The 24,454-nt window shown below is 38.2% G+C and overlaps 1 protein-coding gene and 1 long non-coding RNA gene across 2 annotated transcripts; one reads left to right on the top strand and one right to left on the bottom strand.

The window, feature by feature from the left end:
- The first annotated feature begins 994 nt into the window (after positions 1-994).
- Positions 995-1,395, top strand: LOC110680299. Its single transcript, XR_002502822.1, has 3 exons — positions 995-1,132; positions 1,193-1,274; positions 1,335-1,395. It is a non-coding gene; the product is annotated as an uncharacterized LOC110680299 (long non-coding RNA).
- Positions 1,396-22,711: 21,316 nt separating this feature from the next.
- Positions 22,712-24,030, bottom strand: LOC110680298 (venom allergen 5-like). Its single transcript, XM_021856132.1, has 5 exons — positions 23,844-24,030; positions 23,620-23,790; positions 23,476-23,557; positions 23,077-23,239; positions 22,712-23,014 (listed from the first exon to the last, which is right to left on the bottom strand). The coding sequence occupies exons 1-5, from the start codon at positions 23,982-23,984 to the stop codon at positions 22,804-22,806; spliced, it is 768 nt and encodes a 255-aa protein (XP_021711824.1). The 5' UTR covers positions 23,985-24,030; the 3' UTR covers positions 22,712-22,803.
- Positions 24,031-24,454: the final 424 nt, after the last annotated feature.

Below are 24,454 nucleotides of genomic sequence, written 5' to 3'. Positions count from 1 at the left end.
CACATATAAATTGAATCGTTCTGTACAAAACTTTAGCATAATCAGGCCTTGCAAACACTTCAATTTCGAATGATGGGTGAAGATTCGGATTCCACATCTTTAATTGATTTTAATAAATAAAAATGTTCAGCCTCTTCATGATGTTTATTCCGGACACAACCACACTTTGGCTTCATATACGGACACTTTGATTTGAATTCCGGACAGCTCTTGAAAAACACAATTAGAATAGTCGAATTATTAATTAAACATGCTAAGCCGTTAGAAAAACGTCAAAACTGGTTGAACATTGTAAATTTTCATGGATTGCTATGTAAAATGTTTATAAAAATCATCTTTCAAATTAGGAACTTTTTGACGGCACATTTTGTAACATTTCGTGTGAAATCTTTTCCATACAAAGTGAAGTGTCCGGAATTTTAAGCTGTCCGGGATTCGAATCAAAACGTATAGAATTAAAGAAAAATCTTACAACCGCTGGTTGAGTGTAATTACAAGCACGCATCGTTGGTAAGCCTTTTTACAGTTTGCTCATCCTCAAATATGATTCGTATCTATTGTCTGCATGTAAAGTGTTTTCCGAACAACTGCAAGTGAATAAAACAACTCATTAATAACTGTCATTAATAGGCACACAACATCTGAGAAGAATTTGTGATAGAAAATAATGACAATAAAATAAAATTAAATCAATAGGTGATCGTCTATTTAATCAGTCCATTCAAGAATAGGACCACAACAGTAATAAGAGAAATGGAGTTCGTTTCGCCTTGTATTTGGCTGCAGCTTTGCAACATTCTTCATTTTTGTTACACTTTAAAGCAAATTGGAGCTTACGGAACGTCAAATTATTGCGCGAAAGATTTGTGTTCCAGTGGCAAGAAACATATTGGATTGTAACGCACATCGAGTAAGTTTGGAAGCTTCTATCGGTAATAACCTATATTTAGCACATGATTAAAAACTTATTTTTTGGACAGGGTTTTTGCTTCTACGTGCATTGAACCAAAGATAATTCCCATGTCAAACGAAAGGAAAAATCTCATTACTAATGATGCATAATCGACTACGAAACTTAGTAGCAAGTGGAAATTTAAGCAAATTTGAGCCGGCTTCAAATATGTCATTGATGGTAATTTATTATTTGCTGTAATCAATTTATCAACCAAACTAATGAATTTTAATGTCCTAGATTTGGGATAATGAGTTAGCATACTTGGCTGAATTGAATGTCAAACAGTGCCAAATGGAACACGATGCTTGTCGTAGTACAGGTATTTTTTTTAAATAAATTACAATACTAAATGAAACTATGCACACTGTCGCCATTTTAGCCCAATTCAAGTATGCTGGACAGAATTTGGCTTTTTCTTGGACAAGTGGGTCTTTGAAAAACACAATGAAAATATCCGACACAATATAATGAAATGGTTTATGGAACATAAGGACGCTAAGATGGATCATATAAGAAAGTTTGGTCGTACGAAGAAAACCGTATGTATTTTCAATTCTGACAGTAATACTGAAATAACCCTTTAATGCATGGTTTTTGGTTTGTCTGTCAATGCCTTTAGAATCGGTCATTTCACAGCGATGGTTCGGGATGCCTCCAGTCACATCGGATGTGCTATGTCATCGTACACGAAGACACGGAAAGGTTATAAGGGAAAAGAATTTCTCATGGCTTGTAACTACGCCACTACGAATATCCTTAACAAGTCAATTTTACGTCGATGGAAAACCTTGCAGCGCGTGCCCCAAAGTTGGACCGGTGCCATACCGTCTACACAGCGTTATGCGATAATAGAAATTGAGACACGTTAAATTGTTTGATGGCCAGCTCACTGATTAAAATGAAATGAAATAAACAAAAACCGGTAGATTGTTGGAAGTTCTGAAGAGTTTTATTTTTATTTGAAAACTAAAAACTGTAACTGAACATACAAGTTAAAGAGTTGACCTACAAATTCATGTTAACCTTGACAAAAACGGGTTTTACCCATCAACGTTCAGAAGGGCCAACTCAAATTACGCCATTATGATCTAATGGTTAAATGAAACTCAGTAATATTCCTGTGGACGTAGTTATTCCGATGGGTAACTGAGTCAGGTCAGGTAAAATAGGACTATTTTTTGGACAAGCCAAGTTATCATTGTATAGTTGCCAATGACAATCATTCAAATTTGCATAAACCAATAAGATCTGATAGTCAGATTTGATATTCAACATTATAAAGAGTTTTAGACTATTGTAATGTACCTAATGTGACCAACTCGGACTTAGTGCCCTGAAGAATCGGTTATAGTTTTGTTGGGTACTAAACCGCTTCAACTCTCGAACATCAGAGAAAAAACATATGTAAAATGTAGTTCACAAAATGCGTTCCTAAAAGCTTGGCCTGTAATTGAATTTTGAAAAAAAAAAAATAGAGTATCTCTCAATTATCGAACTGTAACAATCATGATCCGCAGCATATCATGAATGCCTGTGATCGTCTACTGCTACAGCTCTGATCAGATCGGTACGATAATACTCCATGTGTCTACAGTGATCAGTTTTGCAGATAACAGCAGAGTTGTTTGATGTCAATATCAACGCTTGAAATTTGCTGATTTGTACAGGCCGACTGCGATACAGTTCAGCTAATCCCATATCACATCAACATCATGGTGTCTACTCCATCACCAGCGCATTGATGGCGATAGACTATGGATATCACTGGATGGATTAAGTTTACAATATTCTTGAAGTCCTGCAGATGGATTGAAACTGTGTGTTGGTCATTGAAAAACATTAATAGGGTAGGCGTACCAGTTTTTGGCCACCCTAAGGAAAATATTGTTTATACATAAATCAAACGACCTTTGGTTACTGTCAATACATCAAACGAAAGCTTTAAATCCATGCTCAGCAGGGGAAATATAAAAACTAATAGGAAACTTTGTTTTTGTATTAAATATGGTTGTGGCGAATACTGGACCACTTGCACCAGTATTCGCCACGATTTTATTTCGGTTCCTGAATTCGCCACTTACGTTGATTTCTTATGGAGGGTGGCGAATCAGGAACATCATGGCGAAAAATAGGTGCAAAGGGGCAAAATTTTAAGGAAAATGAATTCTATTATTTTCTGAGAAAATTTTGCGGTTTCCAAGAATGTTTCCGTACCAACTTAAAGCAATTTAGCGACCACTAAACAATTGGTAACCATATATGTCGTAAAACGGTATATAATCTGGGGTGGCGAATAACTTGTACATGGCGAATACCGGTACACCTTCCCTAGCGGGGATAATTACCACGTGATCACTTATTCTGCAGTGATTATGATGTAGAGTGCGATGTCACATCACTGCTGTTGGTTGTCAGATCAAAGTGTTATTGATAGTTCGCAACTGATATTGATAGTTTTAGTACATACACATCTGATATGTCTGATATTGTGCAACTCTGGATAACAGTGCTTGATAAAGCCCAACTAAACAATCTCCAAACATGGGGGACAGTGTAGCTATCGAATATTCGAGGATTGTTTATCATGCCAGTAAAATAAATGGTACACAAGCGAGAAACTGGGATATTATCATAACCATCTCTTTGAGTGTCTCGTTCGCTACTGTTATTTATCATGCTTGTTACAACTTTCGAAGTATTGCCAATCATAAATCGATACAGAAGGGATGTTTTTCTTCATTTGGTTTGATCAAGCTTCGATATCAAAAGGGAACGAATTCTGCAATGCCTGAGATGTTTAGATAGCTAGGATAGATGATAGGTAATAAATTTGAGGCGACCCGGTGACCTGCAAAAGGGTCATTTGTAGGATCGATCAAATGCAGGAAACATGATCATCCAATTAAATCGTTTCTTAAAAGGTTCACACTGATGCTTTGCCAAAAAATCTTTAATATAGTGGTCATATTATAGTCGATTCTGAAAACTAACTGTGACTTGAAATTTGCCTACCTTAAGGGGCACAGAACCCCTTTTACCCAACCCAGAGAATGGCAGAAAACTCGGAGCGGTGCAAAATATGCATGTGCTGCACCCGACTTTTGCGTGCGTCTCCTGTTTTTGTTGAGTGACACAAAAGAAGGTGCGAGTATTGCCGCAACTGTGAGAGACAAAAGATAGCTCCAGCTCTACTCTTAAAAACGCTTGGAGTAAAGCACAATGTGCTTCGTTTGGTGCATATCATTGAAAACATAATCGAGAACGAATGTGACTGACGGCGGTGTCGAATCATTGTTTGCTTGTTCTACACTTCAAAATCATTTCAGGGTTTATTCACAAATTTCATAACGTCAAAAATGGCCATTTTTGACACCCATCCACCCCATCGTAACATTTTGTATGAATACTTTTTAAATTTTGTATGAGCTGTACCATCTTAAGGACACCCCCCGTTTGTTCAGGAAATTGTCAAAACTCCTGGTCAACACGAAAAGTATTCCGAAGTCGTAGATAGCTTCAATCTAACATTTGTCAATGAATTTCGTGTAAGAAAATTAAAAAAAAGTTTTTGAAGTGTGTAAATGAGTGCCTTTGAGAGCAAAAATGCATTTGAAGTGGAATAAATCACTGAAAACACATTCAATATGTGGCATGTCTTGCTTTAAAATCCGGACGCTGAATGAGCCATGCTTCGAATCCCGGCCAATTTTGCTTCGAAATCCAGACAATCCTAAATTATCACAAACTTTACGAATTTCATGAATATTAATGTCAGAAATTATTCTAACACGTTCTACTAAAATCACAAAGGTCCTTATCCGTTTCAGCACTGCATGGATTAATTTGCTCTCGATATTGATAAGAGATGGTAAAATACTTGCATCACCATCAGCAAATGTGACGCAGGACTAAACACTTACTTACTCACAATTAAGTTGTTAAGTTTTTTGCCGTAAAAAATCAGCAATAAATACTTTTATTGTTGTTGTAATATATAATACTTTATTTTCTCTTAAAAATCACTACTGCATTTCATGAATTCAATGTTTGATGCATGACATGTCAAGTTTTCAAAGCGGAAAAATTTCATGCTTCAAAACCCGGACACCAGTTTTTTTTTTTGACGAATACTGAACATTAAAGAAATTTTTAGCACTTTTCACCATTGGTAAACCTCACAGGAAACAATTATTTTACTATATTATGCACAATATTACTTCAATATGTTTCAATACTTTGGAACGTTGAGATTGGTTCTAGCGCGAAAACTAGCGTTCAATATGACGCGACTTTGGTTTTAATTTTTATTAAATATTTTCCCAGGTTACTTTGATGAAAATTATAGTATCATGTGGCACATAACTTAAGGATTCATATATAATCACTTAAAATTACAGTACATATGCATGTAAAATAGCTAAAATTGTACTGAGTGTCCGGCTCTCGAAGCATCCGGAAATTCGATGCAAAACGGTAATTTCTTAAAAACCTCCTGGATGGATTTTTCAGGAATTCTTGGAAATATTTCTGTAAGAATCTCTGGATAGAATTGTCAGAAAAGCTCCTGTGCATATACCTTGTTCACGCAAAACTCGCGAACTATACTTACGACGGCGCACCAGAACTTTAAACGATGTCACGACCGATGACTTGCGGACTTGGTCGACTGGGTTGATTCGCGGCGGACTGGTAACCACTTCGGATAGAGAAGACATGCGATGCGTGTGATCGGTTTAACTGCTATATTCATACTGAAGTAGTGTTTTACAATTTGCTCAATTCATATACTGAGTATGGATGTGGTAGTCTTGGCAATTGAGAGGAAATCATGAAACGCAACTCTCTGGAACTCATATCTAGCGTTACGGAAATTTATTTGAGTGAATGTTCGAAATTATATTCAATGCAATTTAAAATGATAGTTGAAACTTGTCATTTGATATTTGTAATTCTTTAAGTACTCATAACATCCCGGGCCCCGTTGAACCGGCATGGTTCAACCTTCCTTGGTGATCTCGATCAGCGGCTTGCATGTGACCGCCGACATCTTCCTCCTCGATTGGTAATGGACTGACCTCAGTAATTGCTCGCTTGTAGAGACCACGACCAGTACGTACGAGGACTACACGTACTAATCCATCCGGTCCGACAAAGGTCTCCATGATTCGTCGCAGGGGCCATGTGAATGGTGGATAGTTGTCTTGTTTGACCAAGACGATGGTTCCAGGGTCGATGTTCTTGGTCGCCTTCCTCCACTTCGAGCGTTGATGCAGAAGAGTCAAATAATCTCGTGACCAACATTTCCAAAAATTTTGGACCGCACGACGCATTTCCTGAAAACGAGACAATCTGGATACAGTAACGTTTGTTACATCGGGCTCAGGTAACGAAAACATTGGCTCCCCGATAATAAAATGCCCAGGTGTCAGAACGGAGAGCTCGCCAGGATGATCCGTGAGAGGGGTGAGAGGCCGAGAGTTCAGGATGCTTTCAATGTGTGTAGCTGCTGTTGTTAGTTCGTCAATCGTATACGATGAGTTACCGAAGATTCGTCGAAAGTGGCGTTTAAACGATTTCACTCCGGCCTCCCACAACCCCCCGAAGTGCGGAGATCGGGCCGGGATGAACTTGAACGAGATCCCTGAGTCGAGACAGTAGCTATCCCATTCATCTGTCTGAAACTGCTGCATATACCGACGACGAAGTTCACGCATCTCACGATCAGCTCCGACGAAAGCTGTAGCGTTATCGCACCGGAGCTCGATTAACCGACCGCGTCGAGCAACGAACCGTTTTACGGCGTTGATACACGCACCGGACGACAAGTCGGAGACGATTTCGACGTGAACGGCCTTCACCGACAGGCACACGAATACGGCAATGTACATTTTGACGCTAGCCCCCCTCCCATACAGCGGACGGACGTTGAATGGTCCACAGTAATCCAACCCCGATTTGGAGAACACACGAGCAGGTGTTATTCGTACTGATGGCAGTGGTGCCATTTGTTGGTTTGTGCTTGCAGGCGAACAGCGAAAACAGGTCACACAGTTGCGAACAATTCGACGAACCAGTTGCCTTCCTTGTATTGGCCAATAACGTTGTCGCATCGTCGAGAGCAATAGAGATGGACCAGCGTGTGCAGTACGTAGATGCAAAGACCGAGCAATCAACCAACTCAAACGATGCTTCGCTGGAATAACAAGAGGAAATTTCGTGTCATATGGGCCTTCCAAATTGCTTAACCGGCTGTTCAGACGAATTAATCCATTATCGTCGAGGAAAACATTGAGGTTTTTAAGAGGCGACTTTGAATCGATGGCGATATTCTGATTTGCGTTCATTTTGCTGAGGGTTAGTTGATGGATTTCATTTGAGAAAACAGCTGCTTGTGCCAGGTGGATAACCGATTTTAAAGCCTTCTCTATATCAATTGGTGTTAGCTTACCAATGATACGCTCGTCCGCTCTTTTTCGAATATTGGTGGAAAACCGCAAACACCAAGCGACGACCTTCAAAAGCTTCCCCAATTCAGAAAACTTGGAAAATATAGAATCGTCGATTTCCACACAGTTTAGAGCAACGATTTGTCGTCTTTCAAGCTCCATCTCAGTCATTGGCAATGGTGTAGAGTTCGGTAATGTTTCAGGCCAATAAGATACCGGCTGTGAGAGATATTGCGGCCCATGCCACCAAAGTTCGTCGTCCATTATTTGATTAGGACGAAATCCCACGAGAAATTTTGTCAGCTGGGTTGTGTTCTGTGGGAACATGTCTCCATTGGAATCCCTTTGAGAGCCTTTGTACCTCGGCAATTCGATTGGATACAAATACTTTCCAATCAGCTGGTGGAGCTCGAAGCCAGTATAATACCACGGTAGAATCTGTCCAGAATGTGACGGATCCGGTAAAATCTGTCCCGTTACGTAATTTGTCCACTAATTGACTGCCTAGTACCGCTGCGCATAACTCGAGTCGTGGGATCGACAACCCGCGTAATGGGGCGACGCGAGACTTTGTAATTAAAAGCTGGCTTATTGTTTGACCTTCTGTATTTTGGCTAACCACATAAACACAACAGCCGTATCCTCTCTCAGAGGCGTCACAAAAGCAATGGAGCTGATAATTTCTATCTGAGTTTGAGAGAACTCTACGAGGAACGGCTAGTTGCTGCAATACTTTCATCTCACTTCGAAAATTCATCCACCAGGCACTCTCTTCGGTCGAAAGCTCTTCGTCCCATGATATATTTTTTGCCCAAAGCCGTTGAACGAAAATTCTAGCGCTGATGACAATCGAACCGAGCAGTCCTAATGGGTCAAACAGTTGAGCTGTTTCAGAGACTACAATGCGCTTAGTAACTTTGGCCAATTCCGGAAAGGAAGGAATCTTAAATTCAAAGAAGTCGCCTGTTGGATTCCAAAGAAGACCCAAAGCAGTCACCGTTGAACGACAAATTTCCATTTTCGAGGCATTTTCCCACAACTCGGTAGGAATGTATTTCAAAATTCGTGTATCGTTGCTGCTCCATTTCCGTAACGAAAACCCTCCGAGATGCAGTAACTCACGGAGCTGACGACATGTTTCTGTAGCTTCATTAAGACAATCACTTCCAGCTAAAGCGTCGTCGACGTATATACGTTTAGTAACAACAGCAGCCGCTAGTGGATATTTATGCCCATCTTCCTCAGCGAGTTTCATAAGCACACGAGCTGCATAGTAAGGTGAACAGGCAAGCCCATAGGTCACCGTTTTTAGCTGATAAATTTGCAAGGGCAAAGATGGGTCCGGACGCCAGATTATCTTCAAATACCGCCGGTCATCGGGGTGGACCCATATCTGGCGGAACATTTTCTCCGCGTCCGCGGTGAAAACGTATCGAGGCAGCCGAAAATTCAAAATATGAGTCAGCAAAGATGGTTGCACTGTTGGCCCAGTGTGAAGGGTGTCGTTAAGCGAGAGAGCGCCCGAGCCCTTGCTGCTGGCATCAAAAACAATGCGAGTTTTCGTAGTGCTACACACTTAGAATATTCTGCCGAGTCTCGGCTTTCGGAAACCGAGATCCGCACAGCCGAACGCTCGGCAGTCAGCTCGGTTTAATAGTTTTAACTGATTAACTCGGTTTCTGGGAGAGGTTTTAGCTACCGCGTTTAACCGAAAATCTCGGCAACACAAAAACCGAAATCTCAGCAAAAATGAAAAACAATTTTTATTAAGCCACTTTTAGGCGTCAAAGATATTTTTAATTTGTTCAGTTTTCATTGGTACTTTTAAGTAATGGTAATTATGGGGCTGCGAATAAATCACACATGTTATCGTATCTTTAAAATTCGTCTATTCATTCTTCAAATAATTCCCGGCACAAAGCACGTCAATAAGCACTAAAAATACTGAAAACACATTGAGCGTAGGTACTTACTGGGGATTTTGGACAATCTTAACTCCTCCCGCTTCATAATTTCAACCACTATGTTTATTTTAAATACTTTTTCTCGATACTTTCGCTATTTTTCCACCTAAACACAAAACCGATGCACTTTTCCGAATGTGAATGAAAACAAGATGGCAGATGATCAAACAAAATGCTGAGAATCTCGGTAACTTCAGTAGGCAAACCGAAATATCAGCATTCAAGAGAACAGAATTCGGTGAAAACATTGTTAACGTTGGTGCTCGGCTCACAGTGTTACCGAGATACGGATAAAAAGTAGAATTAACCGAGATTTCAGTTTCGGAAGATGCAGATTCTCGGCTACAATTATATTTTAGCTGAGTTCTCAGCTAAATGTATGGAAGCCGAGTTGGCTCAGCAATTTCAAATGCCGAGCTCGTGATCAATTTTTAAGTGTGTACTTTCAGGCCGATGTACAGCGTGATGGGGGAGGAAATACTGCGGACCCGCGACACGAGAACCGACTTCCATATGCCCTAATCGTTCATAGTCGTCCATGAATTTCGTGTACTCCTCACGCAGCTTCTTGTCTCGAGCAAAACGTTTCTCAGCAAGCAAAAATCGTTTCACAGCCTGGTCGTAAGAGTCATCCAGCAACGAACTCATGGACTCACGAAAAGGAAGGCGAACAATGTAGCGGCCAGTGGCATCACGTGAAACAGTTTGAAGAAAGTGATTCTCGACGTCTTGTTCTGTCTGCGTGAGTGCCTTTCCAACGTCAAGATTTTCGACCTCCCACATTTTCTCTAATTGAGTGTTCAAATCCTGTTCAGTAACTACGTGGCATGTTACTGGTCCAGTGGTGTTGGCTGAATATTTCCCACAAATTACGTAACCAAGTACCGTTTTTTGTAAAACAGGGTAATTGTCGGCCAGAATTATTTGATGCGATTCAATTAGTGAGAAAAACAGTTCTGCACCCACAATCATGTCGATGCCATGACTGATATTGAATTTTGGATCTGCAAGTGGAACGTGGCGTGGAATGTTCCATTTTGAGATATCTACATGGCGACTTGGGAGATTCACAGTCAATTTTGGAAGAACTAGGCAGTCAATGTCTTGTACGAAGCTTCCAAAACGTGATGCGAGGGAGATTTGTACACAATAGCGTACACTCACAGTCGCCTGGCCAATGCCACTCACGGGCAGATTTATACGACTGCGTTTCAAGCCTAGCTTCTGGCACATGGACTCGGATACGAAGTTTGACTGTGATCCGCTATCGAGTAAAGCTCTTGCAAAGTGACCAATACCATCAGCATCTTGTACTCGTACCAATGCTGTAGATAAGAACACTGTGCTTTCTCGGGATTTATTTGTTGGTGTGAACAACATGGAGCTTTCATAAGAGCAATGGGGAAGTGGTTCATTTTGTTCGGAACGATAATTCGAGTATACCGACGACGAAAGAGAGGGGCTACCGACGGCGAACGTTTGCGGCGACGACGAATTTGCCTTCGGTGGAGTACGCGAAGGCACCACCGATGGTGCTACCGATACCGAGAACGAGGATTTTGCTTGAGTGATGGTTCCATCGGCAGAGCAAACTGCCGTGCAAGACGTAGTATTCGCTGGCCTTTCATCCATCGAACTGGAAGCAGACACAATTGGGGGGAGGTGAAGTAAGCTGTGGTGTCTCTTTGCACATGTTTTGCAAAGGCTGCTCCGACAATCTTTAGCTAAATGTCCTCCTCTGAGGCAGTTAATACAAAGTTGATTCCTTTTGACAAAATCCAGCCGATTGTTGGGCGTCAATTTCAAGAACGACTCACACTGCGAAATAGAGTGAGCCTGTTTACAGCTAGGGCATTTGACGATGTTTTCAGAGGCGACATGAGAGGATAGTTTCGCTCGGGTGGACTTTTGGACCTTCGTTGGATGCGAACCTTGTAATGGTTTGCACATTTGCAGTGTGCGTGATCGTTTTAGAACAAAGTTCAGCAGATCTTGGTATTGTGGTACAACATTATCGTTGCACTGGGCTTCCCAATCCATTAACGATTTCTCATCCAAAAGGCTACTAAGGCGCTCTACTAGGAACGAATTCCAATGGACTTCTGGTGCTTCAAGTTTATCAAGAATGGCCACATGTCGGTTAAATTCATCGGCTAATTCTGCGAGAGCAGATGATGATTCTCTCTTAACATGGGAAATTTTCAGAATTGCGGACATGTGTTGCTTTACTAAGAAATTTTTGTTTTCATACCGATCACAGATCGTTTTCCAAGCGAGAGTGTAATTATCCGAAGTGATAGCGAATGACGAGATTAAACGAGAGGCCTCGCCTTTCATGGCGCTACGTAAGTAGTGAAGCTTCTGAACCGCGGGAATTTGGGGATTAGTGTGCACTAACGATTTGAACAGATCACGAAATTCGATCCACTCATCTGGTCTACCTCCAAATTCCGGAATTTTTATTTCAGGTAGCTTAACCGACATGGGTTGGTTAGCAGGTGGTACAGAGTGCCGTGAGGAGCTAGGACCAGGGGAAGGAGAATTAGTAGTTACTGCCCTGGGGAGTTTACTAACCAGTGACGCCTTGAGATCGAAGTACAGGTTTTGGAATTCCTGTCGAGTTTCCGAAAACCCTTCCTCATGGTCCTCTAATGCTTCAATTTCATCCTCCGTGTCCTCAAATTTATCCCAAAGCCCATCTAAACGCTCAATTCTTATAGCAACTTGATCGATTTTGCTATCGTCATACTGCTCATTGAATTGCTGGATTAATTTAGCCGACCCAACTATGTTATCTCGTTTACGACGAAGAACTTTGAGATGCATAACATTTTTCCGCAAACCTGCCTTTTTAAAACTCATTTTCCCAGAACGTGGTCTAGAAGCACCCACCTGTTTGATGACTTCACTTACGGTTCCCACGTGGTTATCGTAACCTCAACTTCTGGAGCACCTGTTGGAGCACGCGAACCTTCTGGAGTCCTTCCTTTTACTGGAGATTGTAGGGCACGTGCGACGAAGAAATTGGCGCAGTTCTGCGGCCAGCGACAGTGACAATGACGAGATGTGCTCTATTATCCAAGGTGTAGGTTGCTCCTTGTCCGACTGGTATGCTCCTTCTACGGTTGGGAATTCCTCCCGGGTTTCGGCACCATTTACTGTTCACGCAAAACTCGCGAACTATACTTACGACGGCGCACCAGAACTTTAAACGATGTCACGACCGATGACTTGCGGACTTGGTCGACTGGGTTGATTCGCGGCGGACTGGTAAACCACTTCGGATAGAGAAGACATGCGATGCGTGTGATCGGTTTAACTGCTATATTCATACTGAAGTAGTGTTTTACAATTTGCTCAATTCATATACTGAGTATGGATGTGGTAGTCTTGGCAATTGAGAGGAAATCATGAAACGCAACTCTCTGGAACTCATATCTAGCGTTACGGAAATTTATTTGAGTGAATGTTCGAAATTATATTCAATGCAATTTAAAATGATAGTTGAAACTGGTCATTTGATATTTGTAATTCTTTAAGTACTCATAACATACCTGTTGGTAGTTTTTAAAGAAATCCACAGAGAAACCCTCTGTAATAATTTTAGTGTACTAAGAGAAATGAGATAGGTATTATTGATTCTTAGAATAGTTGTTGATACTATTTCTGAAAGAATCCAAGAAAGTACAGTGTTCACACTTTTATGGATAATTTGCATTTGCATTGTATGTGGAACAGAGTGACTAATAATCGTGACTAGGTGACCCATAATAGTGTGATCACTGTACTGCCCTTCTACGCCTACTTGTCCCATGTTCTATGCAAACCTTATGGGCCGCGGGACAAATATGCGTAGAACGGCAGTATATGCCAGTAAAAAAGTTCTGAAAAAATAATCAGAGAATTTTTACAATTTTTCTCAATGATTACCTTAAAAAAAACTTTTGAACAAATCCTTAGATATATGTTGTTTAGAATCTCTACACAAATTTCTCCTTGTTGGAAGAATCCTTAATAGAATTCTGGAAAATATATGGCCCATATATATGAGTCCCAGAATAAAATACTAACAGTAATGTCTAAAGAAATATCTTGACGATATACCAAGTAACGAGAATATATGAAATTTAGAAAGAAGGTATTAGATTATCTTTACCCGACGGAGCGTAACATCATTGCAGTCAATCAGCACGAATTTATGAAAAAGCGCTCAACTACAACAAACCTCATGAGTTATGTGTCTTTACTGGTCGATCTAATAGATAAACGACAGCAAATCGACGCAGTATACATCCACTTCTCTTCTCGAAGGCTTTCGACCGTGTCCCACACCAAATTGCGATCGAAAAACTTAAGCGGATTGGATTTCCTGATTGGCTTTCAAATGGTTTTCTTCGTATCTCAGCAAACGCTCAGCTTCCGTAAAGCTTGGAACGGTTAAATCGGATCCGTTTTGCATTTTTTCAGGTGTTCCTCAGGGAAGCCATCTCGGTTTTCTTCGTGAATGAGCTTTGCAGTGAATTAGAATCACTGAAAAGCATGTACGCTGACGACATGAAATGTTTTCGTGTAGTGTCCTCGCCAGTGGATTGTTGTGCATTACAAGCAAATGTTGACAAAGTTCTGATCTGGTGCGAGAGAAACGGAATGGAGGTTAATGTACAAAAATGCAACATCATTACCTTTTTACGAATTCGCGCTCCAATTCTTTTTGAGTATTCGATGCAAAGCTGTACGTTGAAAAGAGTCTCAACCATTAAAGATCTAGGTATCATGTAAAGTGAGGGTGTTCTCTAATAGTACCTTTTTCCGGTACTGACTTTTGCGCCAACCGCGTTTAACAAGGATGCCAGTACTGTAGTTGCGTGTCCGACTAACCCGAGAGAAACACTCAGGGCAGGTTCTCCAGCCTATTAGATTCTCAAATTGAAACCCCTGATACCATTTGTGTCTCAGGTGCTGGCTACACCAACCTCATTTCGTGCCAGGATCGGCTCGTACCCGTAGATGACGTCGTCTTCTATTCACGTCGGATCGCCTGCGACGCCGTATGCTGCGTCGGCACGACAGGCTCACGATTATCGAGGATGAGTACGATCGACCACGTGCTTGAGGGTCGTCCACAAATCCCGTCGTGGGAAGCGTCTCGATCGTAGAAGGCGATACTCCACCCCGTCGGTGGATAGGGTCCCAATTCCTGTGGATAAAATCCAGACCAAAGGAAAAGCCACATAGTACAGGGTGTCCGCAAATTAGCCGTTCAAACTTTGAAGACGCGGCTCTATACAATCATGCATAATAATTTCAATATTCTTGCATGGTTTTAAACATTGGTTTATTATATTCTAAAGAAGTAAGTTTGACACATTTCCTATTTCAAATATTTGCAAAATCTAACAAAATGTATTGACGTGTCATAAAGGGAGCTGTTTTTTGAGCTTTATAACGGAAGATAAATTTCCATACAACTCACTGGATTTGAACTGTATAACACATCTCAAGCGGCCCTCAGGAAAAACGTCTTCGAAAAATTTAAATTCGTCTATCTCAGTAACAAGCAATCATTTCGAAATTTTGTAAGGCTATATTTTGTGTCAACATATAGATGTATTATAAAAAGTACATGGCCATTAATTTTTCATTGTTTTCAATGCGAGATCATCTTCCCAATATTTTGCTGTTCGGATAATTTGCAGACACCCTGTACACCTATTTTCACAACTTCCACTATACAAGTTTTACCTGACCGGTGATTATATCACTCCACAAATTCACCTTTTATTTTTATATTTCACTTTGAAATACAGATTTTTTAATTGCTTTAAAATTTCCCTTACTTTTTAAATTATTTGTATAAGTATAAACTTCAGAGGTTTCAACTAACTTTCTTATGAACGCACTAACTTTTTGGTGAAAATAATTTCGACCAACTTATCGCTTCTAGATGAAGTTTAGAAATGGACGAGTTTTAAGAATCTGGAGATAGATGTTCATCATTTTCCTTTTTTTATCAACAGTTGTCCTTATTCCTCCAACATGCTATTGACGGATTTCACGCCAACTCGACACGCGATTGGCAGCACCCTTTCAGAATTCAATGATACCGGCGCAACATCTCGAAATTTTAATGCGCGACAAATCTTGTTGATCCATCTTTAACTTCTTTTCACAAATGACTTAGATAAAATGAAAAGAGTTGACATCAAGCTTAAATAGTTATATGCATAGGTAGAACGACAATTATAAGTTAAATTCCTATCTTTCTATACACTCACGCGGTGATTGTTAAGTAACTCATGTCGTTAACGGACATTATAGGTAGATAACAATACAAACATTATTTCTTATTCATCTGGCTTGTAACGCAGGTACGTTTAGTAGTATTTTCTAGAAGAAAATTTAATGGGGTGTGGATCAGGTTGTTCCTTTTCAATGTTTGCAATCTTTCGAACCATAAAAATCCGTCGGATTGTTAGACGAAGTTGAATTTCTCATAGGCAGAGGCGAAATCCATAGATTGCCTTCATTTAAAAAACATAATCACTGCATAATTCCGTTTTTTAACTATTCTCAATAAAAAATACAATTTATTTCTGATTCAAACTCATTTATCACATGAAAACACGATCATATATGACGGTTTAGAACAAAATCTTTGAAAAAAAATTTGGACTTGAAAAATTCGTTGTTAGAAAAACTTTTTACCCTTAGATATGCCCAATTTGCAATGTATGGACGACTTTTAGTAAATTTAATTACGAAACTTTTTGCATAAGGATGATCAAAATCTGAAATGGCCATTTTTTTTAAAATCGACTCTTAAGTTTTGAATTATAAAATGTGTTTTTATTTTTTCAACATTTTTTTTCTTAAACGTCAAGAAATTTCCCCATACAACACTTTTTTGTAGGTCTTACCGTTTTCGAGTTATACGGGTTATTAAAAATAAGTAAAAAAAAAAACTTTGGGACTTAAAAAATTCGATGTTAGAAAAACCTTTTTCCCTAAAATATGCCCAATTTGCAATGTATGGACGACTTTTAGTAAATTTAATTACGAAACTTTTTGCTTAAGGATGATCAAAATCTGAAATGGCCGTTTTTTTAAATCGACTTTAAAGTTTTGAATATTTTTTTCAGTGTAGAAAATGTGTTTTTATTTTTTCAATATTTTTCTCTAAAACGTCAGGACACGTCCCCATACAACACTTTTTTGTAGGTCTTACCGTTTTCGAGTTATACGGGTTTATAAAAAAAGTAAAAAAAAACTTTGACCCTTTCCGAATGTAAGTCTAGATCGATTTTGAAAAAACAAAGTATGTAAAGTATGTTAGTTTCACATAGTCTTCACACCCAGAAAGTTTCATTGAATTCTGAAGGGGTGCTGCCAATCCCTTTGTTGAGTTGGCGTGAAATCCGTCTATTAAACCTGTTCCCGATTGCCTTTCTCGTTTTAAATTTCAGTTTTTTGTCCAAATCTCGTCGCGAACCCCAATACATTGGTGCCCAATATAAATTATTTGATCATAGGTAGATTTTTTTAGTATTTTAAAGAGCTCACGCCTACATGTAGCTTATTCGAATGAATCTGTTATACATTCGAGCTGTCCGATTATACATGGCTGTTTTTACTATAAAATAAATCGATTTTTAATTTCGGAGTTTTCTGGCAAACAGTAAACTCCAGATTTTTCAACTGTTACAATCACCCTGGACAACAAACTGCGTTTCAACGAGCACATATCGTCAGTGATAGCTACTCGGTGTAATCATAAGGAACACTCGGGATTTCAATGATATTTACTGCCTGAAAACAATATACATCTCGTTGGTTCGCAGCCCTTTGGAATACGGCGTTGTGGTCTGGAGCCCGTATCATGCTGGATAGATTGACCGCATCGAACGTGTTCAGAAATGATTTGTCAGGTTTGCACTTCGTAGACTACCATGGCATAGTAGATTTCGACTGCCTTCTTATGAAAACCGAAGCGCACTCATCAGTCTTCCGACGTTGGCAACTAGGAGAACATATCTTCAGAGGCTTTTCGTGTTCGACCTGCTGGAGAACAATGTTGACTGTCCGGATATTTTGGTAAAGCTTCGTTTCAATGCTCCAGGTAGAAAGATACGGCGTACTGACTTCTTTCGACGATCGGCAAATCGCACACAGTATGGACAACACAACCCACTTGATGTTTGCTGCCAAGTTTTTAATGATGTGTATCATATGTATGATTTTAATTTGTGTAAATCTGCGTTCAAATCTAGAATTAGTCATTAAGTTTTAGTCTGTGCGATGTAAAAATATCGAAGACTGTAAAAAAATAAATAAATAAATTTAGAAAGAATCCTTGAAATAATTCCTGGAATGAGACGAATGCCTCTTCTTGGTAAAGTCTCTATAAAAAAATGAAAATCCCGAAATAAACATCAACAATATCTCTGAGGAATTAAAAAGCAAATATCGAAAATATCTTTTGAGCAATTGAACATATCATTAGTTAAACCCTTAAAAAATACCTGAGAAATCTTTGAACTCTTTTACGAAGTATTTTTGAATTTTGTGTTTTATTAGTTTTACTCATTGACCCAAAATCGATCGCATGAATTGAGTATACGCACCCTGAAAAAAAAACCGCTTCCCATACACAGCTCAAGCGGAATGGTGCTGGCGATGGCTGAATGCGCGAACGTTCTTGAGATAACTCTCCAAAGGAATTGCGACACGTATTCTGGGGAAATCTCGGACGGATTTTTTATATGTAGGATTTATTTGAAAAACTACATTGGGGAAGTCTGCAAAAAAATCGAGGGAAATATTGGTGGAATCAGAATTTAATTGCTGATCATTAGGATCTCTACCAAATCTGGAGTTTTCCAAACCGTCGCACATGTTACTCAGAAAAAAAATTGAACCAACACGTGTTTTAGATTTCACTTTGCTCACTATGAATGAAAAAGAATGATGGATGTCGTTCATATTTATTTTTTTCCTTTATCAACGAGATTTTCGGCCATTGGCCGGTTCATCTCGGATTGACGTCGTTCATAGTTGCAATCGTTACAATCGTCATAATGGGCACGAAACATCATATATGTTGTGATGAGCAATATTTACCCCTTGAAGAAGGCACAATTCTCGTGTCAAAACGTCGGGCAAATAATAAAGTTATCGTAAAAACACAATTATGAGATGAATTACATAACTTTTTCACTAGAGCTAAAATTATGCTTTTTTATTACCTATTTTTGAGATAAGTTTGATGTTTCCAAGAATTCTGTCACATAATTTAGAAGTTTTTCAATAAACTCTACGCCTATTATACCTATTTGCATCACCTTGTCAATGAAAGTGATACTCATATTATCGATTAGTAAATATCCATGAGGTTGCACGATATTTCTACAAAGTAGAACATTTTAATATTCATTGTCAGTGCACAACTTTCGCATATAATTATTATTGATTTTGTGTCTGTAGATCCACCACGAGAATCAGCATGAGTGAAATTTAGAGTTACCACCTAAAAAAGCACGGGTAGAAGTGAATAGCACAATAATGACAAAATAAGAGTAATAATGAGAAAAATCAATCATATCAAGTTTAACCATTATTTTACGTCATTTCTCTATGGCACTCAATATCACATCAATATGCAATCATAGTAAAATTTGTAAATGGTATGTTATCTTGAAAATTATCGTCACTAAATAATTACATAATACCATATCATGAAATAAGTAAATGAAAAACCGATTTAGTAATATACCATTCAATTCCACTAGAGTTTGTATCCTTTGAAAGATACGTGTATTTCGACCTCAACTGTAAGGCTGTCTTCAGTGTCGTGTACTAGACTCGAGTACTACTACTACTAATACTACTGTCCGAAATTCAAATCGAAGTGTCCAGAATATGAGGCAAAAGTGATGGAGTGTCCGGAATAAGAATCATGTAAAGTCCACATATTTATATTTATTTATTATTATTTATGTTGCAGAATCAAAATCTTCACTCATTATTCGAAAGTTAAGTATTTTGAGGGTTTGATAATACGGAGGAATCATACGGTATAGTTTATTCTACATGCTTTTTGATGCGTTATTCTTCATTGAGACCTTAAGTGTCCGTAATATGAATCAAAACGGTACAGACTCTAGTGGAATTAAATTGTATAGGTAGTACTAAATTCGGTTTTTCATTTATTTATAGTCATTCCTTTAAGCAGCGCGTGGATGTATTAGCATTGTTATTTTTGTTCTTTCAACTCTTATTTCAATCAAACAAACAAATTTTGACGTTCATGCATTCTATTTTAATAATAGAATTTGATATTCATTTGCCATTCTCCTGTACCTGGAAGATTGAGTCTGTCACATAATGAATTCTTAACCTTGTTGGAAGAAGTCAAATCCTTGCACAAAACCTTTTATGCTTCACTACAAAACAAGACTCACTACATATAAAATATATCCATTCTGTTGTCGGTCGATATGTAGATCCTGCATCTGTTATTCATTCCATGTGAATGCTGTACAATAATATTAACTGGAATTGGAAAATGTTTCATTTTTCATGTTTTGTACTTTTTTATTTTATAAACCAAGTCAGCATGTTTCACATCAAAATACTTCAAATCGGATGCTTGGCACTTTTGTGTTTCATTAGATTGATATCTTGAATAGATATTGTAACCGTTTTTCTACTATGTGATGTCCAAAATCAATTCTGTTCTCACTGTCTCCTTTTTGAATAGGCAGACGCGCCTCTTCCCCGATGATACCGATATGGTCCGCTAGACCTAGGAAGATGTGTAACAGTGTGATGAGGGGACCGTTCGTTTACACACCGACTTTTATAACTTCTTCTTCAACCCCTGTGTTAAACAGTAAGTTCGAAAACTGCTTCAAACAATTTGAGGTTATGAAAACTTTTAAAATCTCATTTGTACCTAGGATTGAAATTTTGTTTGCTAAATCTACATATATGCTTAGCGAATTTTAGTAGTTTTCAATTGATATATTTGTTTCATGTCATGCAAAAAAGTTGCACTAACATTCGCATGAAACCAACTTCCCTGCATTGCATAGTCGACATAACCTTCAAAGCTAGCACTATGAAAAATGTTTGTTTGTGATTTTCAAGTTACTATGTACATTCTCAAGTTTCTATAACAAAGTGTGTAGCTCGTTGTTTTTGAGTATAGGAATGGACTTGCACGTCAGATTGAACAGTGCCATGATAAACAGAAAATTCTTTATCTCCAACAGTTTATAATATCTCTATTTTTCTGAAGATACTTTATAAATTGCTTCCCTGATATTATTATTACTTATAAATTACACATAACATCAAATGTTGGCGACCTTCATCAGCCTAGTGGTACCGTCTACGGCTACAAAGCAAATTTATGCTGAAGGTGTCCGGGTTCGATTCCCGGTTGGTCCAGGATGTTTTCAAAATGGACATTTTCCGGAATTCCCAGATCATAGAGTATCATCGTATCAGCCACACGATATACAGTATTGGACAAAACATTTGCAACTTTTTCGATTTTCCATACAAAATGACCAACTTTGATAAACTATATCTCGGTTATTTATGGACCGATTTGAATGAAATTTTCACAGAATATCAGACATAACTTGAATTTTAACATATATTTTTGAGTAATTTTTCCAATCACAAGTTGGAAAGCAGTAACGGTTTGACTAAAGTGAATTTTTTGACGATTTTTTTATAATTGACATAACTAAACATATTAAAGGAATAGCTTCATGGTATCTTCAGCAAAGTTGTAGCTTTTGACGAGATGAATAAGTTTGCTCAAGACAGTTTTTGTGTAGGGCTTTCAGATTTCGAGATAAAAAGTTTTGAATTTTTCGTCGAAAATTACACTTCAGTCATACCGTTATTACTTATAAACTCGTAATTGGAAAAAAAATATTCAAAAATTTATGTTAAAATTCAAATTATATCTGATGTTCTGTGAAAGTTTCATTCAAATCGGTCCATAAATAACTGAGATCTAGTTTACCAAAGTTGGTCATTTTGTATGGAAAATCGAAAAAGTTGCAAATGTTTTGTCCAATACTGTACGAATGCTAAAAGAAAGTTCTCAGTTAATACCTTTGCAAAAGGCCAATGGACTATCGATATACCCATTATGAAAATATATACGTCTCAAGACTTCAGGTTATCCGACGGCGCTGCAGAATCGTACCCGTTCTGTGGCTTAGTTGGTTAACGCGATCGATCTAGCGTACTGGGAGTCATAGGATCAAAGCCCCATCAGAACGATTCAATTATTTTTCACAATTCTCGAAAACTTATTCATATAGACTCAAGTCAAAAAAAGTAAACAAACTTACCTTATTGATCCTACGTGTTTCGCAGACGAAATTTCACACGTTTCCCTCTGAACCAACTCGATTTTTCACATTTAGAACGTTTAATTTTCGGATTTACAAAATAACGAAAGTAAGATTTTCAACTTTCGCAACTCAACCACTACATTCGCCACCCCACTGTATGGAGAGACAAAGTGACTTAACCACGAATCAAAACAAAACACTACTTGAGTCGATTTTACACTGGTAGAAAAACGTCGCAAGTAACTGAATACAACGGCTTATCATATAGTCATAAAATTATTGTGTGAAATAATAGGAACTCTATAGTTTTTGAACGCGAGCTCATTGTATGCAAAATTTAAGCAATGTACACGTCGAAAAAATGTTAAAAAGGTGATTCACTTTAAAACAGTTTTGGAAGACAGGTTGTGATTTTTCTGGATTAATTTTCTCAAAACCGTATGGAAGTTACTTACGTCGATTTGAAAAAGTAATCGAGAATTTTACATCTGAATTGGTTCAAATTAACTTTTGTGTTAACGAACTTCAGTTTTTTTTTAATATATCATTGTTAAAAAAAAAAACGAACAGAAGTTTGAGAATTTGTGCATTTAATTAAAGGAAAAATCAAAACATGCCTTTTATATTAATAATTTAAGTTTGTTTGAAGGCAAACATCATACATACATTTTTTATTCTTTGAATACTTATATCATGTTTTTAACGTGTTTTATGACAAAAAAAAAACAAATTGGGTTTTAATAATAAATCTTCGAGCTGTTTAGTAGAATACATATACTGCCCATACTCGCATAACAGTCACATTTACATAGGAAATCCCATAGAATATGGGAGTGTTATGCGAGTATGGGCAGTATAAGTAGATGAAAAAACCGAATTGGGTTTTTTTTATCTCTTGTGATATTATTGTTTAGGATTCTACAAAAATGATGTACATGGATGCACTTCTTGCAAAAAAAAAAAAAACACTGGTGCACTTTTAATTGAAAAGTATAATTTTTTCAATTGAATTATTATTTTATGTTTCATTAAAATTAGCAAACCACTAATATTCCCATTTTTAACTACTTACACAATGATTTGTAAGTTTTATCGCATTTTTTACACTTTGAGCAGGCTTTTCCTTTGTTGTAGATAGGTTTTTCCATCCAAGTCCACGATGAATAGTTACAGGTCATCAGAAATGTGTCTCCAGTTCCGGCATAATCGTACTCCGAAATCGCACATCCAACGCGAGTTTGGTAATCGAGAGCCATTGCAGTAAAGTGTAGAACTCTGTTAACAAATATTGCGAGTTATTTTTTTTTTTACAGAATCGCCGAGATGCTTACGCTTACCCTCTGCTTTGCCCTCTATAGTTGGCTACTTCGTGGATGTAAAAATCTTTATGTTCATCCCACCAGGCTTGGATTGCTTCTCCAATAAGATTTGTTTTATCACTTGATCTTTTCTGTGACCACGACGAGTAGTAGATATTCTGACCGGCATCATGAAATTTGTCTTGAATAATATACTCGAATCTTTTAGAACACGGGTAATACGAGGGTGTCAAAGGAATTTCGTAACTTATGGGACTTTGCTTAATTGGTGATTGGTTTTGTCACAAGATTTGTGAAATTAAGCAAAATCCAATGAAGTGAGTGATTTCCACAACGAATGTCACCATGTTGTAGGAGACTTATGTGCATAAAACATGATGAATTATGAATAAATGAATATTAGTCCTGTCTTAGTACCTGTGCTTCTGCAACGATCATGGTTCATAGTGCACTGTTTAACGTTGTATTCAGCTAATTTTTCCAATTCGCTGTCCCATTTCTAAAAACAGAAGTAAATTAAATTAATTCACCGTCTGCCGTGATATAGTAAATGTGTCTTACCAATTCCGACATATTCATCGCACTTGGAAATGTTCCATGAGTTGAAGTCATAGTCCCACTAGCCAACTTATTTCTCAGCTCGTTGTGACGCTTCAAAATATACTTTTTGTAACTTGATTTCATGAGGATTAATTTTGGATGTTGATTTGAACACGATGGGTAATCTGAAAACTAAAAATTGTTTATGTAACATGCATTATTTTTAAATTTCCGATTATTCATACATCTTTTGGTCGACATCCAACATGTTCACCTTTGTTTTCGCAAATCTTCCTAAATACACTACTGCAGTAGTCCTTACTTTTGCCAAGCACTTGTGGTGAAATAACCACTAATAATGCTACGAATATAAAAAAGTTACTCATGATTGAAAAATGGAATCAATACGAATGACTGAATCTTTCACAAGTACTGTTGACTTTTATATCATAATAAAACAAATAAAACATCTAACGTGTAGTGTTTAAACAGCTGTGCCAACACAACTTATAAATATTGTATCATGTAACCCCACAGTTCAAACTTTGATTCCTAATGAAAATATAGATCATAAGTGAGGGTGTAACCGGTTCGTGGCCGCATTTCTCCATCTTCGGTTCTGCCCCAGGAACAATAAATCGTTATGCACTTGCCCACCTAGCTCGCTGCGCTCCACGCCTTCTTGTGTCGACCGGAACCGAACACCATCTTTGCAGGGAAGCTGTCCGGCATTCTTGCAACATGCCCTGCTTTGGCCACTTTCTGGATACTGAGTTTACCGTAGAGATGGACGAGATCGTAATTCATCCGTCTCCGCTACACATCGTTCACCTCATCGAGGGGCTCTTTCCGCGCC

Source organism: Aedes aegypti, unplaced genomic scaffold (genome assembly GCF_002204515.2).
Source record: "Aedes aegypti strain LVP_AGWG unplaced genomic scaffold, AaegL5.0 Primary Assembly AGWG_AaegL5_hic_scaff_1169_PBJ_arrow, whole genome shotgun sequence".
In the NCBI taxonomy this organism is placed as follows: domain Eukaryota; kingdom Metazoa; phylum Arthropoda; class Insecta; order Diptera; family Culicidae; genus Aedes; species Aedes aegypti.
The sequence above is the reverse complement of the archived record's forward strand: the minus strand, read 5'-3'. Positions and strand labels throughout refer to the sequence as shown.